General features: G+C 35.3%; 1 protein-coding gene across 1 annotated transcript in view; it reads right to left on the bottom strand.

The window, feature by feature from the left end:
- Positions 1-1,215: 1,215 nt before the first annotated feature.
- LOC149536209 (ethylene-responsive transcription factor ERF024-like) overlaps positions 1,216-18,258 on the bottom strand; it is a 51,351-nt gene continuing 34,308 nt past the window's right edge. Inside the window, exon 2 of the mRNA XM_089806248.1 lies at positions 1,216-1,329. Within this exon, the coding sequence (XP_089662374.1) occupies positions 1,216-1,329 (114 nt within the window). The remainder of the gene's footprint in view (positions 1,330-18,258) is intronic.

The raw sequence follows: 18,258 nt of genomic DNA, 5'->3' as shown, positions 1-18,258 counted from the left end.
AAAATTCTCTAGCCTCCCTATAGAATGGTGCAATTATGGGTGATCCCTTAAAATGGTAGGGTGAGTTAACTCCTATGATGATACAAAGAAATTTGGGGAACTTTATAATAAACCATGGTTTCATTCTAGTCTCAATGCCACTGTTATGAAGATATTTAGAGATTTTTTGAAGAACATCAAGTGGAATGGGTTTTTCTCCAGCTTGTCTTTACTATACCTAGTCGATTCTTTTGAAAGATGAAAATGTGTGATTTGCAGCCAAGAAGATGAAATGCACCATTAAAAAATAACTAAATCATTTCCTCAAAGAAAACATCGAACAATGTAGAGTGTCTTCTGATAAAGTTAAGCATACAAATTGAGCAGGAAAGGACATAATATTGTAAATTTGAGATACAATGGGGAAAATTAAGAATACAACATATTGTACAACATTTTTCAATTTCTTTATTAATAAGGGAAATTGGAAATGAGGCTTCCATGTAAAGGTGACTTCCAATCACAGAATCACATGAGCTTCATTAAGATCACAGAAACATAGAAAATAGAGAGACAAAAATAAAGCCCTAATAGATCAAGGCAGGCAAAATTACCACATAAATGAGTCATAACTGCAAAATCGAACAAGAATTCATTTTAAATTGTGATTAGATGAAGAAAAAAATGTGCCTATGTAGAGTAAGGAGAAAAGGAGCAAGATAAACTCACAAGCAGGAGAGGACCAAAAAGCACACCCAGAAGCCAAGGAAATTTTTGGCATGGTAAAGTAGAGAAGATGATGGTAATAAGAAATTCCCATCCTAAAAATAGACTTTGAGAAGCTCGAGGATTGTCAGGAACATGCAAAAAGGCACATGCTGAATAGGTGGAATGCAATGTACACTTTTTCAAATCAAATTTTCTTGGAGATATAATGAAAAGACTACCAAAAAATTCATTTGGAACCAATAGAAACGCAAAAAAAACCAAATAGAAAATAATGGCAAATGAAAATGCAAGACCAAGGTAGATTTTAGTGGGCATGTTTTAACATTTTCTTGAGTCCTGAAGCATCATCTAATGGAGAAGTGCAATGAAAACATTAGTCCCCGCCTATGGGTGGCAGGGACTAACAATTATTGGGTAAGAATCTGAAGCAACAGATAATTTATCTGAACATTCCATCTATTTGACATCAGGCGGGAATAGATGGAATTCAAAATTAATGGTGACCTGCTAAGAAACAGACACTGACGGCATGAAAGGGCCCACATCTGCCACCTCAGTAGTCAATCCAGCTTCGAGTTTGCTGTTAGCCGTGAGAAACTCTTCATCTCCCCCAATAGATGTCTCTTCACATTCCATGAATTTATTTCAAATTCTTCCAATCCCCACAAAAAAAGCATGAATTTGCATTGCATGCAAAATTATATTTAACAAAAAAAAAAATCATATTGAAATTGTTTCACACTTATTTTTTCGGCTCCTACTTTTTCGAGCCCTTTTTTGACCTATTATTTCGGCCAACTATTATTTTGGGAATATTTTTATTTTTTGATTTAATAATTTAATATTTAATTTAGAAGTTTGTAACTCCTGCCTTTTCTTTTTTATTGACAAGAAATCTTGACATATTCCCATGGTGAACATTTGTGTTGCCATTGTATAGAACACCTCTTGACATAATAAATCATGACATAAAAATATTTTGAATAAAACTATTTTCCATTGCAGCAAACATTCATCCACAATCATATTACTGGATTCACCATTTACGACATTGTACTTCTCAATAAAAAATGGACCTTTCCATTTGGTATATTGAACTTTTCAATCAACAAATAAGACATGGATACAATAGGCGTAGAATCTATGTTCTCACTCAGAACTTAAATGAATAAAAAACATCCTGTAATATTTTTCTTCCAAAAACTAATTGAAATTATTAGAATCGACTCGTAGTTGCATCTAATTCTGCGAGTAATACCCTTTCCACTGAAATAAAATAATTAATTGAAATTTCATCAGTATGTATTTCTTTGGGATTTCACATAAATTATTGTGTAATTAATTGGAAGGTCGAGTGTTGCTATGACAGATATAAAGTTATATTAGCTGGTATCTCCTTAAAATTATAAAAGAACTACCAAAATTTTGGTTGACACCATATAAGAAAATCCTAAGCAAGCCATTGGACAAATGAGTAAACAATGAATAAGATATTGTGGAACAACTAGAAGAGGAAGGATGAACATGCCATTGGACATGTCAAGAGTGCATGCAATTAAGTGTGTCATGAAATTGATCTCAGAATGATGTCAAGAGGGGCTAGCAAAGTATGTTTTAAAAGTTTTAGGATTGTCCCATCACCAGTTCTAAGCCAGCAAAGAATTTTTTCAAATATTAAGCATACATTGTCCAATTTGATCTGATCTAGGGGAGATTTTGGCCTTTCCTAAAAGTGATTCGACTCTCAACATTACTTGATTCTGTTCTTGAGATGGCGAGGTTTAGAGCTAAAAAGAAACCTAGGTTATGGATTATTGAGTTTCATAAGCATTTTTATATAGAGTGTGAGAAATATTAAAACAAATTTAACAACTCACAACCCTAAATCTAAAAATCTTCTCCATAAATACTATTAGCGAGTGCCAAAAAATTTGCTCAGCACTTAAGAAACTGAGTGGTAGGAGAGGTTACTGAGTAAGCTTGGTAAATGAAGGACAACTCGGTAAACACTAGATACTAAGTGAGGTTGGTAGATGAAAAATCAACTCGGTAAACGAAGAAGTCGGTAGACACTGCAAGGTGTGATTACCGAGTGAACTCGGTAGAAAATGTGATTACCGAGTGAACTCAATAGCCACTAGAAAGTGGAGCAAGGTAGAAGAATGCACCGAGTGAACTTGGTAGCCACTGTAGATGACTTCTATCAAAGACAATACCGAGTGTAGACTTATGATGTGAATATTTTCACCATTAAAACCAGAGACCCAAAGCTTCAAATACTCAACAATAAACTTATCAAATGCAATAAACAAAGGGAAGAGTAATTTGGATTCAAGTAAGCTTGTTTGCTTTACTATTCAACTTGATTAAACCATTACAAAATCTAGGAGCATTTGACTTCAACCAAAAAACCCTAAAATAATCCTAAACTTCAAACTGAAGAAACTTTAAACTTATAGCTCTAATGGTTGCATACTACAATGCTTGGAGCAATCACTACTTCAACAGGATGAATGAAACAATAAAACATTCAACTTACAGAATGATTAGAAAAGAAACACATGCAACTGCAGGCACGAAATGCACTTCCTTTTCTCTGCACTCTAACGACTGGATATGCTGATCACTTTCTTTGCAACTTCTCTCTACTCTACAACTTCAACTTCTTCTCTCTATCTAGTAGTTGAATGAAATTAGATGATTCCTTTTGTCTTATTTTCTGCCTCTTTTAGATTTCAAAATTTCACCTACCACATTCATATTTATGACTATTCTGCAATCCATCAAGGGTGGTAGGTGAGCATTTTTCTATAGGGAGAATCGACGAATTGTAATTAATATTCCAACATTCCCCCTTTATCCCGAGCCAAACAAACAAGGATCGGTACTAATCCAAATCAACTACACCAAGACACTCTCTTAGGTGTACAAACTTCCAATGCCTAATGACTTGGAAAAAATGTCTCTTAACTACTGCTCAGACTTACAAAATTCTATTTTGATATCCCCATTCTCCACCAACTCTTTGATGAAGTGATATCTGAACTCTATGTGTTTGCTTATCCCATGGAAGACTAGATTCTTGGACAATACAATTGATGAGATTCTATCACAATAAATTATGGTTTCATCCTCTTGCCTTTAATTCAAGTCTATCAAGATCCTCCTTAACCAAATAGCCTGACATACTATTGCATTTGCTGCTATGTATTCAGCCTCTACTATAGATTGAGCAACAATAGGTTGCTTCTTGGATGCCCATGAAATTGCACCTGATCCCATATGGAATACATATCCAAAAGTAATCTTCCTATCATCTATACTCCCAACCCAATCACTATCTATGTATCCCACCAACTTGAAATCATCATTTGCAATATACAAAATTCCAAATCCCTTGGTACCTTTCACATACCTTAGGATCTTTTTCCCACTTTCCAATGGGAATCCTTTGGTATTTTCATAAATCTTGAAATCAAACTTATTGCATGCATTAGGTCTAGCTGATTTGTAGTTAAGTACATTAAACTTCCAACCACACTCTTGTATAATGTTGGATCCACTCTCTTGCTAGAGTCTTCTTTGCTCAACTTCAGACCTACTGTTGTTGGTGTGGGGGCAACCTTACTATTCTGCATTTTGAATCTCTCCAAGATCTACCCTGCATACTTTTCTTGAGAGATGAAGATGCCATCATGTATTTATTTTACTTCTATGTCTAGAAAGTACTTCAAGAGACCTAGGTCTGTCATTTCAAATTCATCTTTCATAGCCTCTTTGAACTCACCAATTAGACCCTTGTCATTACTAGTAAAAATCAAATCATCTACATATAAGACAACAATCAAAACATTTCCATTTTTTGCCTTGATGTAGAGAGTAGGCTCACCATTGCTTTTTCTAAAGAGATTGCTCATCAAATATGAGTCAATCCTACTGTACCATGCCCTTGGAGCTTGTTTGAGCCCATAGAGAGCTCTCTTCAATCTATATACTTTGTTCTCTTCACCTGCAACTTCATAACCAGGTGGCTGCTCCACATAGACTTCTTCTTTCAATACACCATTTAGGAAGGTGGACTTCACGTCCATTTGGTATACCTTCCATTTTTTTTGAGCTACAATTGCTATGACAACATGCACGGTTTCCATTCTTGCAACCGGGGCATAGGTCTCATTATAATCTCTACAATACTACTTTTTGTAGCCCTTGACTACCAGCCTTGCCTTATGCCTATCAATTTTTCCTTCAACATTGCATTTGGTCTTGTAGACCCATTTCACTCCAATCACCTACTTATTGGGAGGCAATTCAGTTAGCTCCCAAGTCTCATTTCTTTCTATAGCATTTATTTCCTCATCCATGGCCTTACACCATTTCTTCTCCTTAATAGCTTCTTCAAAATATATTGGATCACTATGAGAAAATAATGCAAAATTAACACTCTCATCATAATCTTCATACCTTTCATCTTGGTATATCTCCCTAAGACTCTTAGTCTTTCTTGGTAATAGGGAGGAGAGTGTGGGATCAGAATATTCACTACTGTTGCTTGGCCCTAACACTCGGCCATGCCTAGAGGAGCTCGATAATGACTGAGGCTGCTTGCCTTTTCTTCTATCTACTCCTTCTTCTTGCTATTCATCAGCATCCTCTTCACTCATAATTGACACTTTAATTGAAGTGCTTGGTGACTCATCAATTTGTCCATACCAAGAATGATTTTCAAGAAATTCCACATCTCTTGAAAGAATCATCTTGTTGTTCAATGGGTCATACAATATGTATGCCTTTGATTCTTGGCTATACCCTATGAAAATCCATTTCACACCTTTGCCATCAGATTTTTTCCTTTGCTCTTTAGGTACGTGTGCATATGCAACACATTCAAACACCCTTAGGTGTTCAACTGTCCATCTTCTTCATGACCATGCTTCCATTGAAATTATATCATGAACAACCTTTGTGGGACACCTATTAATTAGGTAAACTGTTGTTGCCACAACCTCTCCCCAAAATTCAGTTGGGAGACCTTTCTCTTTCATCATGCTCCTTGCCATTTCAACAATGGTCTTGTTCTTTCTTTTAGCCACTCCATTCTACTGTGGTGTATAGCTAGCTATGAGCTCTTTCTTTATGCCATATTTCCTACAAAAATTTACAAAAGAATTGGAGGTATACTCCCCTCCTCTATCTGATCTAAGGACCTTGATATAGTGTCCACATTCTCTTTCAGCTTGGGCTTTAAATTCTACAAATTTATCAAATGCTTCATATTTATTCTTTAAAAAATACACCCATGTCCTATGACTGAAATCATCTATGAATGTCATAAAATAAATACTCCCCCTAATGGAAGTAACTTGCATAGGACCAACTAGGTCAGTATGTACTAACTCAAATGAATATCTAGCTCTCTTAGAATTTCTACAATGAAAAGGAAGCCTATGTTGCTTACCCAAAATACAAGCCTCACACTTGTCACATGAATTTCCTATTCATGGCAAACCTTCTACCATTATTTAATTTGACAATAAATTTAAACCAGCATAGCCAAGATGATCATACCTGAGATGCCATAGCTGTGAGGGGTCTTCAATCACACTCCTTAGAGCTGACTGTGTGGGAGGTGCAACACCAATTTGAGATGAGAAACATGTCTCTATCCTCAAGGGAAACATTCTATTTTTTGTCATTTGAACTTCTGCAAGTAAGTTCTTGCTCCCATCCTTTTCTTGAATGACACACCTGTATTCTCCATCAGTACTTTGTATCCATTTTGAATGAGCTGACCAATGCTAATCAAATTGTGCTTCATACCAGGGGTGAAATACACATTTTTTATTTCCTTCTTCTCACCTTTCTTGGTGCAGACCATAATTGACCCTTTTCCCACAACTGGTAGGGTTCCATTGTTACCCATCTTAATTTCTGATTTGAAGCTCTTGTCAATGAATGAAAACAAGGTTTCATTACCACTCATGTGGTTGCTAAATCCACTGTCGAGGTACCAAACCTTAGGGCTTCCCTCTTCACCAACATTACACATGATGAAGGCAACGACATTGTTTCCACTTGCCACATTCACATCAACCACATTTTCTTGTCCTGACTAATCACTTTACTTTTTCTAGCATTCACTTACATAATGCCCATATTTATGATAGTAGTAGCATTCTACATTACTTCTATTTGAGTTGTAGTTTTTCTTACCTCCTCTAGATGTATTTTGAGAGCTACTTGCTCCATCTGCTCTTCTTGAGCTTTCTCCTATAGCATTTCTTTGTCCTTCATTACCTTGGCCTCTACCTCTGGAGTTCTTGCCTGAGCCATTTCTTCCTCTCCCCCTTCCTCTTGGATTTGACTGAGCCTTGAATGCTTGCTCTTAGGAAGAAGAATATGTAGATCTATTGATCCTATTCTCATGGGTTTGAAGTGTACCCATTAACTCATCCATTTTCAAAATAGTGAGGTCTTTTGCCTCTTCTATGGTCATGACCAAATTTTCATATTTATGAGGTAAACTCCTCAATATCTTTTCCACTATCCTCTGCTCTTGATGGTCTTCTCCATTTGACTTTAGCTTGTTAATCACATTGGAGGTCCTTGAACTAAAGTCTACAACTGATTCATTTTCCTTCATCTGAAGGTTCTCAAACTCCCTCCTTATGTTCTGTAGCTTTACTGTATGGACTTTATCATTCCCCTTGAAGTTTTTCTCAAGGATATCCCATGCTTCCTTTGCATAATTTTCTGCTACAATCTTTGGGAATACCATCTTTGTCATTACTGCTTCAATCAAACTTAATGTCTTTGCATCCTTTCTCATTGACTCTTTCAAATGAATCTTTTGTGCATTTGTGAGGGCAACATACTAAGTTGGGTTTGTCACATCATTGAACCCATTAACTACAAACTCCCACAAATCATTTTCTACCATTATGGTCTTCATTTTCTTTGCCCATGTATCATAATTTTGTCCATTAAATGATGGTGGCTGCTACCATATCTTTCATACATCTCCTGCCATGATAAATATCCCAGAAAACAAATGCCCTAACTCACTTTGGATGTGGGGCCTCAAAGCTCTGATACCATGTGAGAAATACTAAAACAAATTTAAAAACTCACAACCCTAAACCTAAAAATCTGCTCAGTAAATACTATTACCGAGTGGCAAAAAAATTTCTCGGCACTTAAGAAACTAAGTGGCAGGAGAGGTTACCGAGTGAGATTGGTAAATGAAGATCAAATTGATAAACACTAGATATCGAGTGAGGTCGGTAGATGAAAAATCAACTTAGTAAATGAAGAACTCGGTAGACACTACAGGGTGTGATTATCGATTGAACTCGGAGACAATGTGATTACCGCATGAACTCGGTAGCCACTAGAGAGTTGAGAAAGGTAGAAGAAGGCACTAAGTGAACTTGGTAGCCACTACAAATGACTTCTACCAAAGACAATACCGAGTGCAAACTTATGATGTGAATATTTTCACCATTAAAACCAAAGATCCAAAGCTTCAAATACTCAACAATAAACTTATCAAATGCAATAAACAAAGGGAAGAGTAATGGATTCAAGTATGCATGTTTGCTTTACTATTTGACTTGATTAAACCATTACAAAATTTGGTAGGATTTGGCTTCAACCAAAAAACCCTAATATAACCCTAAACTTCAAACTGAAGAAACTTTAAACTTTAAACTTATAGCTCTAATGACTGCATACTACAATGCTTGGAGCAATCACTGCTTCGACAAGATGAATGAAACAATAAAACATTCAACTTACAGAATGATTAGAGAAGAAACATGTGCAACTACAGGCATGAAATGAACTTCCTTTTCTCTGTGCTCTAACAACTGGATCTGTCGACCACTGTCTCTACAACTTCTCTCTGCTCTGCAACTTCAACTTCTTCTCTCTGTATACTAATCGAATGAAATTAGATCATTCCATTTGTCTTATTTTTCCCACTCTTTTTATATTTCAAAATTTCAACTACCACATTCATATTTATGACTATTATGCAATCCATCAATGTTGGTAGGTGGGTGTTTAGCTCCAAGGAGAATCATACAATTGTAATTAATATTCCAACATAGAGAATTTACTACCAGTTATAGAGACTAGGGTATACAAGTGATCCCAAGATCCCACTCAATCAAAGGAATTAGATTAGACTATGATAGCGATTTCATTTCTGCATGGTTATAGAATGATGTTAAGTTGATGATAGGTCTAGTTCTAATTAATGTTTTCATAGTCTTGGGTTATACTTTTTCATATTGATTCATTTCTTACACCATTGAGATGGCAGCTCATGCACATGATGCACTTTTAATTAACGTGAATTGATTCACTCCCTCCCTTTCCCTCTAACTTCCTCTAAAAAAGAAGTGCACTTGAGCTCCACTAGTAATAATGATGATGTTAGTGATGATTTCCTAGGCTTGGAGCTTCTTTTACACAATCCAAGTAGTGACAGAGAAATCTCCAATATTGTAGAGCCTAATAGCAATAGCAAGGTTGTTGAGTCATAGTGGATTCGCCAAACTTGCTGATGAACATGGCAGATGGACTGCCAGTTGGATCTTCTTTTATCTTTCACAGTCAGTTCTCTAGAGAGAAGGAAGGAGATCACCAGTTTGTATCTCTTTGGAATTTTGCACAAGTTATTGTGTAATTTGACTATAGAACATTACATTACAAGAATAATATTTTCTGTGTACAATTATGTGTTTTTGGGTATAATAAAGTAGTTTGACGTAATACATAAGATATATTAAATATAAATTAAAAAACAAAGACTTTTGTAGAAAAAAATTTAAAATAAATAAATATATGTTTATAAGATGAAGGTAGATAGAGGCAATAACATATTCTACTAGTATATGTTCATTTTTAATTGATTCTAAGATGAAGTACTCACCTATCAATAGTCAATGTGTTTTTCTCACTTGTAAAAAATATGATTATTTGAGCTTTGATCCAACAAACTTTTGTGCCTTGGAAAATGGGATAAAGTTCCATGTGTCATTCATCTAAAGAGCTTCCATCATTTCATCGAAAGTTATTTTACATCACTTTTAATCTTTGATAATAAAAGCCTCTTTTATAAATCTTAGTTTATCAATATTAGCATTTAGAGAAAATATGCATCTCATACCACTAGGAGAATAACCATACCTTTCTTGTTGTTTTATCTAGCAAACCTTGAAACAAGTTCATATTTCGATTTAAGTTGAGGCTCCTTTAATGATTCTAAACTCATAGAGCTCTCTCTAACTTCTTCTCTTTCTAAGATGCCATATTCAACTTTCTCATGTGTAGTAAGAAGTTGAATCACATTGTTATTTTTTTCAATTTTATATAGTTTTATTGAAAATAAAACAAGGCTTACTTTCTCTAGAAGTGACACTTCTTAGTAAAAAAACTTTGGCACAATAGGATCTCTAAAGTTGTATCCTTTCACACCATAACTATATCAAATGAGTGTAAAATTAATAGATTTATTTTCTAATTTTGGCCACTTCTCCTTTGACAAATGACCATATGCCTCACAAACAAAATACTCTTAGATATATCAGTAAAGGCTTGTGGCCCAAACATGCTTCTACTAGGATCTTATCAAAGAGAGTAGATGTAGAAGATGTGTATGAGGTAGCAGGTAGTAGTTATAGCTTTAGCACAAAAATTGTATTTCAATTTAACACCATTTATCATAAATGTGGGCTTGGCCATCAAGGTCTTATTCACATTCTACAACTCCATTCTTTTATTGATAACAAGGAATTTTCTTCTATCTCTTAATATAATATTACAAAATATATCATAATATTTGTAGATATATTCAATTCTTTTATCTATTCTTAAATATTTTAGCTTCTTTCTAGAATTTAACTCAACCATTTCTTTGAATTCTTTGAAATGACTAAAAACTTTAGCTTTACTCTTAAGAAAATAAACCCATGTTCTTATATTGAAATCAGCAATAATCTTTTTTAATAAATTATTATAACAATAGAAGGAATGTGCTAGAAGAATTCAGACGAATAAGCCTTTATAATACCATCTACAAAATTTTCTCAAAAGTGATGGTCAATAGTATGGAACTCATCATAGACAAAATTATTAGTACAACTCATAAAAGATTTATTCCTAGGAGACAGATCTTGGATTCAATCATCACTTCACATGAGGTCTTGCATTCCATAGAAAAGTATGGTAATTCTTCTATGGAATTGAAATTGGATATGTATAAGACTTATTACAAGGTAAGAAGAGAGTTTCTTATTAGGATTCTCATGAGACTTGGTTTTTGAGAATACTTCATCACCCTTATTGGTGTGATGACTAATACTATCCAATTTTTGGTTATTGTGAATGGCTCATCAAGACCTTTCTTCTTGGAAAAGAGGGGGATTAGATGGGGTGACCCATTGTCACCTTATCTCTTCACAATGTTTTCTAAGATTCTTGATTGAAATGTTTTAGAATTGGTGGCATGATGTGAAATTAAAGGGTTTAATCTTGCAAAAAAATTTCCCCAGCAGTTCTCCAACATTTTATTGGTGATAGCTTTCTCTATGTAATATCCTCCATCAGTGAGGTGAAGGTTTGGAAAAGGACTCTGAATTGATAAGTTAAAGTCTCAAAACAACATATAAATTATCAAAAAAGTAAATTATATTTTTCTAATATAGAGATGGCCACTCAAAAAGTAATTAGAAGGGAATTGGAATGTCAATTATTCTCCTTCCCTGACTCTTATCCGACACTCTCCCTTGACTATCAAAGTTGTGACCCCCAAGTTCTTGAGTATGGTGGTTGAGAGGATATAGAGATAATTGGTAGGTTGGAAAGGGAAGGTCTTAAGAAATGCTAGTATTCATCAATTACTCTCAACTTCTTTGAAAGGTATCCATATTTACTTACTATCTTTATTTTAGATATCTAGTAAATTTAGATATCTGATTGAGAAGATAGAAGACAATTTTTTTTGGAATGAAATGAAGGAAAAGAAGAAGTTAAGCCTTGTTAGTTGGGACAAAGTTTGTATGCTGAAATCATAAGGAGGTTTGAACGTGAGAAGAATTGGAGACCTTAATAAATCCCTCATGAATAAGGTTGGATGGAGACTGGCACAAACGTCTACCCTTAAGTATCATATTATGAGTGCTAAGTATTTGAATTACTAACCTTTCTCCTAGACTCTTTTTGGTGAAGATCTTCTAGCTATTTAGAAGATAAGGAATAACATCACAAAGATGAGGAAATATCTGAAAGAGGGTATGCAATGGACCTTGGGAGATGGTAACTAGGTTAGATTATAGAGGGACAAATGCTAGGAGGAAGGTTCTTTTGAAGAAACAAAGTTCACTATACTAAAATGTAGGGGGACATGGGGATAGGAGAAATGGTGAAACACTACATTCAAAATAATCAAAGGAAGAGATTTAGCTCGGATAAGTTAGGTGGGATGAATAAAACTTTAGCCAAAGAGCTTAATACTAGGCTGAAGGGGACATGTATCCCTTACTTCCTAGAGGAGGATAGAATTATATGGGACAAAAACTCAAATTGGGAATTTACTTTGAAGTTTTCTTACACTTCCCTAGCAAGTGATATGGAAAATCTAGATTGGAAAAATATTTTGCATCCTCACTTTATATTCAAAATTAGTTTCATTTGGTGATTAGTCATGGATAATAGTGTTCTCATGATTGATAACCTCAAGAGGTCTAGCTTCTATATTTGTAATAGATGTGTGATATGCTATAAGGAGGAAGAGTCCATTGCACCCATCTTCATCAACTTCTCTTATGTTGCCCAAGTTTAGAAATGTATTTTTGTGAAGTTTGGAGTGTCATGGGCTTTCCACCATTCAACCTCCCAATTTATTCTTGGGTGACACTACCCTCTAGAACATCCCCTTATAAATCTGCCTTGGAAGGCTATCCATCCCCACATGATAACTGGAACTTATGGAAATAATAGAATAACAAAAAATTTATAGATATAGCTACCCCTTTAAGGGTTGACCTTTGAAAAGGTATGGGAGGAATAAGTTAGTGGGGATAATATGGAAGTGGAAACTGTAGGAGTTGATGAAATCCAACTCTACAATCGCCAAGATCACCTACATGCAAATAGCCTGCTGAAGAGAAACTGAAGGAGCAAGAGCTTGAAGCAAACAATGCAAGAGAAAATATTTCACAATAGGAAAATGAAATTACTATGTGAATGGATGAATTTACAATGAGAGAAAGACCACTGATGAAGGCCTCAAGGAAGCTTGTAGAACAAGCTAGAAGGAGGTAGAAGATAAGGTTGATAACCAAGCATCCACAAAAAAGTGGAACATGCTAGAAGGGAACAAACTATCGTGTTGTCACCAACTCATCACTACATGAATTAAATACTAAATATTAAATAAATGCATTAACCTAAGTAAGCTTAAGTAAATAGAATAAATAATTAATAATTAATAAATTATTTACTCTAGCAACCCCCCTTAAGTGCAACTTAGGGGAATGCCTTAAGCTTGCAAAACTAAGATGAAAATATAAAATGCGTCCTGACAACAAGGCCATGTTAGGTACCCATGTACAATGCAAGAAGATGCAACCACTATAAACTGGGAAAGAGAGAAAACCAGTGGGAAAAACCCTCCCCCAAAAAGAGGTAAGTAAAAAACTTTTGAAAAATAAAGGAAGGAAGGAAGAAAGGCCTCAACAAGACCTGCTAAGGACAACTTCCATCGGAATTTTTTCAAGAGACTCTCTCAAAAGCATAAGTACAACCAGCCCCCCCATGAGAATAGACACCAAAGCCCCCCTAGAATGATGGAGCCCTTATAGAAATGATCAAACCAATGAAAATCCAATGTGGAAGGAACAAAGGCACATAACAAGGAAACCCCTAAATGAGAGGGGATTCTGGAAGGCCTAGCTAATGCCCAAAAGAAAAAGGATGAAGATCTTGAAATGGAATTCCCAAGGTAGGTGTGATGACACTGTCGTGAATGTCCATTGTAGTATCTGAAAAAAGTGTACTTGGAGTCTCAATGAATGAAGCTGGAGGATCAAGTAGAGTGGAAGAAGAATCCTATAGAGGAGAAAAGCCCTCAACTAGATGTGGTGTAGCAGTCAAAACAGGGATCTCAAGAAGAATACAAAGGTTCAAGTGTCCTAACTACACCACATGATGCTTTTGTGAAAGAGAAGAGTCATGCTCCAACAATGGAGATGGTGGACCAAAGTGTGAGAAGGTGTAGAGATGAGTGGAAGGATCAACTACCCCTATAGCAATAAGATCTCCTATAGCACAATCTCAAATGAAGACTAAATCAGTAGTGAACTCAACTGTCTTCCCTGATCAACTGCGTGTAATCTGAGAAATTGAGAGAAGGTTGGTAGACAAAGATGGAACATACAATACATCATTGAATATACCATCTTGGATGTGAACTAAACCTTTCCCATAGACTAGTAGTGCAGTGTTATTCCCCATGATAACATGAGGAATAGGAGAAGCCTCAAGAGTAGAGAAGACAGCTTGAGAAGATGTCATATGGTGAGAAGCACCTGAATCTAGTATCCAAGTTACCTGTGAAGGAGATGTAATGGTAGCCTATAATGCATGACCCTTTCCAAGATCTAATGTAGATGGTGAGCATGTAGAAGAAGACTAAAAGGCAGACCCCTGTGAGGTAGAATAGGATGGAGAAGAAATGGCGTTCTTTTGAAGAAGAGCTTGCAAATCTACAATTTGTTTCCCATAGCCATCAAATCTCTTCTGAAAACAATGCACCTCATCATGAGATTGTTTCCCACAATAGGAAAAAGTAGGAGTTTCAGTCTTCTTTTTCTCCTTCTTCTTAGAAGATGATGAACCACTAGAAGAGGGATCTGATATTTGCTTCAACTTCTGCTCCTATGTATCCTTGGCAAGAAATGCTTGTGACTATGAACCTGAAAGTGAATCCATTTGAGTAATCTTTGACTATTCATGGGTTAACCAATCACAAAATATCTCAAATGAAGGCATCCTATGTCTATCACCCAAGGCATCTATAGTGGAGTAGAAAGTGGAAGAGAAGATCTAATACTGTCCCCTTAACTTTCAGAGTATCAAAAAGATACACTAAACATCTATCTTGGTTTTCCCACATCCAACAAAAGTGTACATAGAGATTTGAATTTCATCAAGAATTCCTCAATGGTGGGAAAACTATCAAGTTTCAAAGAATTCAACTTTGCATCTAGCTAAAGTGCTCAAAACTTATTTACTTTGCCAAACAAAGTCTGAAATTTGAGCTAATAAGCTCGTGGATTAGTCAAACCATCCAAGTAAAATAGTAGATTGTCTGAAATGTTTAGTGCAATCAATCCCATGGCCTCATCCATTTTGTTCCTATGATAAAGAAATTCAAAATCCCATGTCAAAATAGGTTGATTCTCATCGAGACATGACCATAAGCCCCTTGACACGAGAAGCCATGTTATTTGTGCCTTCTAGGTGTGATAGTTGTGTGGTGTGAGATAGGTCACAGATGGATCCACCATTGAGATAAAGAAGAAGATAGAAGTAGAAGGGTCTTACTCTAAACTAAATTATAGAAAAGAAAATGCTCACACCCCCCCCCCCCCCCCCCCAACAATGTATAAATGGGGCACTCTTTACTTAGTGTGATTATAATAGCCAATTTAGGGCCTATTTTTGAAATTAATATTTTTTTCTATAGAACCTATAATCTAATTGCAGATCTGGAAAGTAGATAAAAATATATAGACTTTCAAAAGAAATAGAACCTGATTATGTGTCTAGATGAGCCCGTACTAAGCATTTGAAGTAAAAAAATTTGAGAATTGCGAGTTATAGAAAAATTCAAGAATAGAGATCTCAAACCATCTGCACCAATGTGTAGCTCACGAAATCCTACACCAAAACAAAAAAAAATCTTGAAAAAATGAGTCTGTATGAGGGAGATATTGCTGTTTGAAAATCACTGCTGCAATTATTTTTTCTAAATCGTCACCGTTGCACCTCCAAAAAATAAAGAAAAAGACACAAAAAATATTAGATCTGTTATGTCAAATCTTCTTTCTCCTTTTTCTCCAAATACTAAAAAAAATTCTCTTCCTCCCAATTGAAGAAAAAATCACAAACAAACTAGTGTTTGTGTCTCTGAATTGTGGCTTCAAAAAAATCCTTCGAACAAGAAGCAGTAGGGAGGCTCTAATACCATGTAGGGGTTGATGAAATGCAACTTTGCAGTCACCAAGATCACCTACATGCAATTAGTTTTCTGAAGAGAAACTAAAGGAGCAAGAGCTTGAAGCAAACAATGCAAGAGAAAATATTTCACAATAGGAAAATGAAATTGCTATTTGAATGGATGAATTTACAATGAGAGAGAGACCATTTATAAAGGCCTCAAGGAAGCTTGTAGAACAAGCTGGAAGGAGGTAGAGGATAAGGTTAACAGCCAAGCATCCACAAAAAAGTGGAACATACTAGAAGGGAACAAAATCTTGTGTTGTCAACAACTCATCACTACATGCATTAAATACTAAGTATTAAATAAATGCATTAACCTAAGTAAGCTTAAGTAAATAGAACAAATAATTAATAATTAATTAATTATTTACTCTAACAGGAACCTCCACCCTACCCCCTAACCCCCTAACCTACATTGAGAGAGCCTAGGAGAGAGTGTGGAACATTAATAAAAAAATTTATGGAATGGATAATTTAAAGATAATCCAAAGGATGCAAAGTAAATGGCAACCCCACGCTACCAAACTAGCTGAAGTTGAATTTTAATAGATCTATGTAGGTGGAGGGAGTAGTTGTGGGAGGAATAATTTGAAATTCCCTAGGTGGTGGTATCAATGGATACTTTAGGAAATGCAATTTCCAAATGTCTCAAGAAATGAGGTTGAGGTAGTTGGACTTTTGTGGAGGTGTCAAGTTAGCTATGAGCATGGTAAGTAAAATTTGGATTATGGAGGGAGACTCTATGATTGTCATTAAAGTTGCAAGATGAGTAAGATATCCCAATAGTGATCAAAATGCTATCTTATAAAGAGGCATTTAAGTTATGAGACACAACCCAGTGTTTGATAAGTGTTGTCCTTCCATGATGGGTTTACCTAATATTATTAGCTATCCTACTATTCTAGCTAGGTGTGTTATGATGATGATGATGATTCTAGAAGAGGTCTTTATTTATGATTCTACTTCTAGTGAAGAGATGGTGATCATTATTTTTAATGGGTAGAGGAAAGTCAATAGTTGAAAGAAAATTTGGGGAGATTTTTCACACTGCCCAAGATGGGCTTCAAAATCTCAAGGTAGGGAGTTAATTAGATGTCATGAGGATTTCAAAATCTAGACACTTGATTATAACTTCATTTCTATGATTCTCAAAAGGTTTTTTTTCACTTGGGGTTCCTTTAGCTATAAAAGATACTTCATATTTTGCAAGGGTTTATCTCAAGTTTTCACTAAAAATCTAATCAATTGTGTGGAGAGAATGGTGGTTGAGCTTAATGAGGGGGACAAGGTGTTGGTTTTTGACCTAGATGATGAGGTTATGGAAGGGGTGAATTCAAGACTAGAACCATCAAGAATTGAGAAGATTATTAGGGATGAAAAAGTGGCATGGTCCTATCTGAAAGATGATAGATTTATTCCATTTATGGAAAACATAGTGGGTCATTATGAGATGGTTACCTAGAAATTTGTTGATTCCTAGAAGAAGGTTTAGGACACCATTAATGAGGTCACTTTTGAGGTCATGGAATAACTTATAGCCAATTACACTAGCCTCTTGTTGGAAGGGAAATAATGGACAAAGCATCCTAGATTTAATGATTGAGCAAGCCTCAAAAAAATTTTCTACTTCGACGAAGCCCTTGCTTGCTTCCATGGTGGGTTTTCTCATGAAAAGTGTCCAAATCCATGGAATATTGTCTTCTATGTTGTCATGAACTATATCACTCTTGAAGAAATATTTAAGGTTTTCTATTACTATAAGTTCCCATTTCTAAATTATTTCTGAAACAAAGAATGCGTTGTTTTTCATGTTCTTCTATTACACTCTCTGGATGACTATGTTTGTAATACAATGAAAAAATGTGAATAGGAAAAATATTACATAGTATACCACCAAGTCTTGATGTTCTATTTTTTTACTTTTATAAAGGCATTCACCCTCAAATTGTGAGCTTTATCCTTCCTCCTTTTATAATAAATTCTCAAATCTCGTCTCCCACTTCTAAACCTACAACCAAAGAGGACCTCACAACCATGGCATAGAAAATTAAGGAAGAGAAAATTAAATTTTTGGATGTTGAAAATATTGGAACCATAAGTAAGGGCACTAATTGGTTGAAAAATAGATTGGGAGAAAAAATTCCCTTGAACAACTCTCCCATACCCAAACTAGACAACTCTAGGAAAAATTTTGGGCCTCATCCCAATCGTAAGTCCATGAGAAGCAACTATGGGAAATAGGAAGAAGAAGAAATAGAA

This window comes from Cupressus sempervirens, chromosome 10 (genome assembly GCF_028749045.1).
Source record: "Cupressus sempervirens isolate cs-2001-9-10 chromosome 10, ASM2874904v1, whole genome shotgun sequence".
In the NCBI taxonomy this organism is placed as follows: domain Eukaryota; kingdom Viridiplantae; phylum Streptophyta; class Pinopsida; order Cupressales; family Cupressaceae; genus Cupressus; species Cupressus sempervirens.
This window is presented reverse-complemented; position numbering and strand designations above follow the sequence as displayed.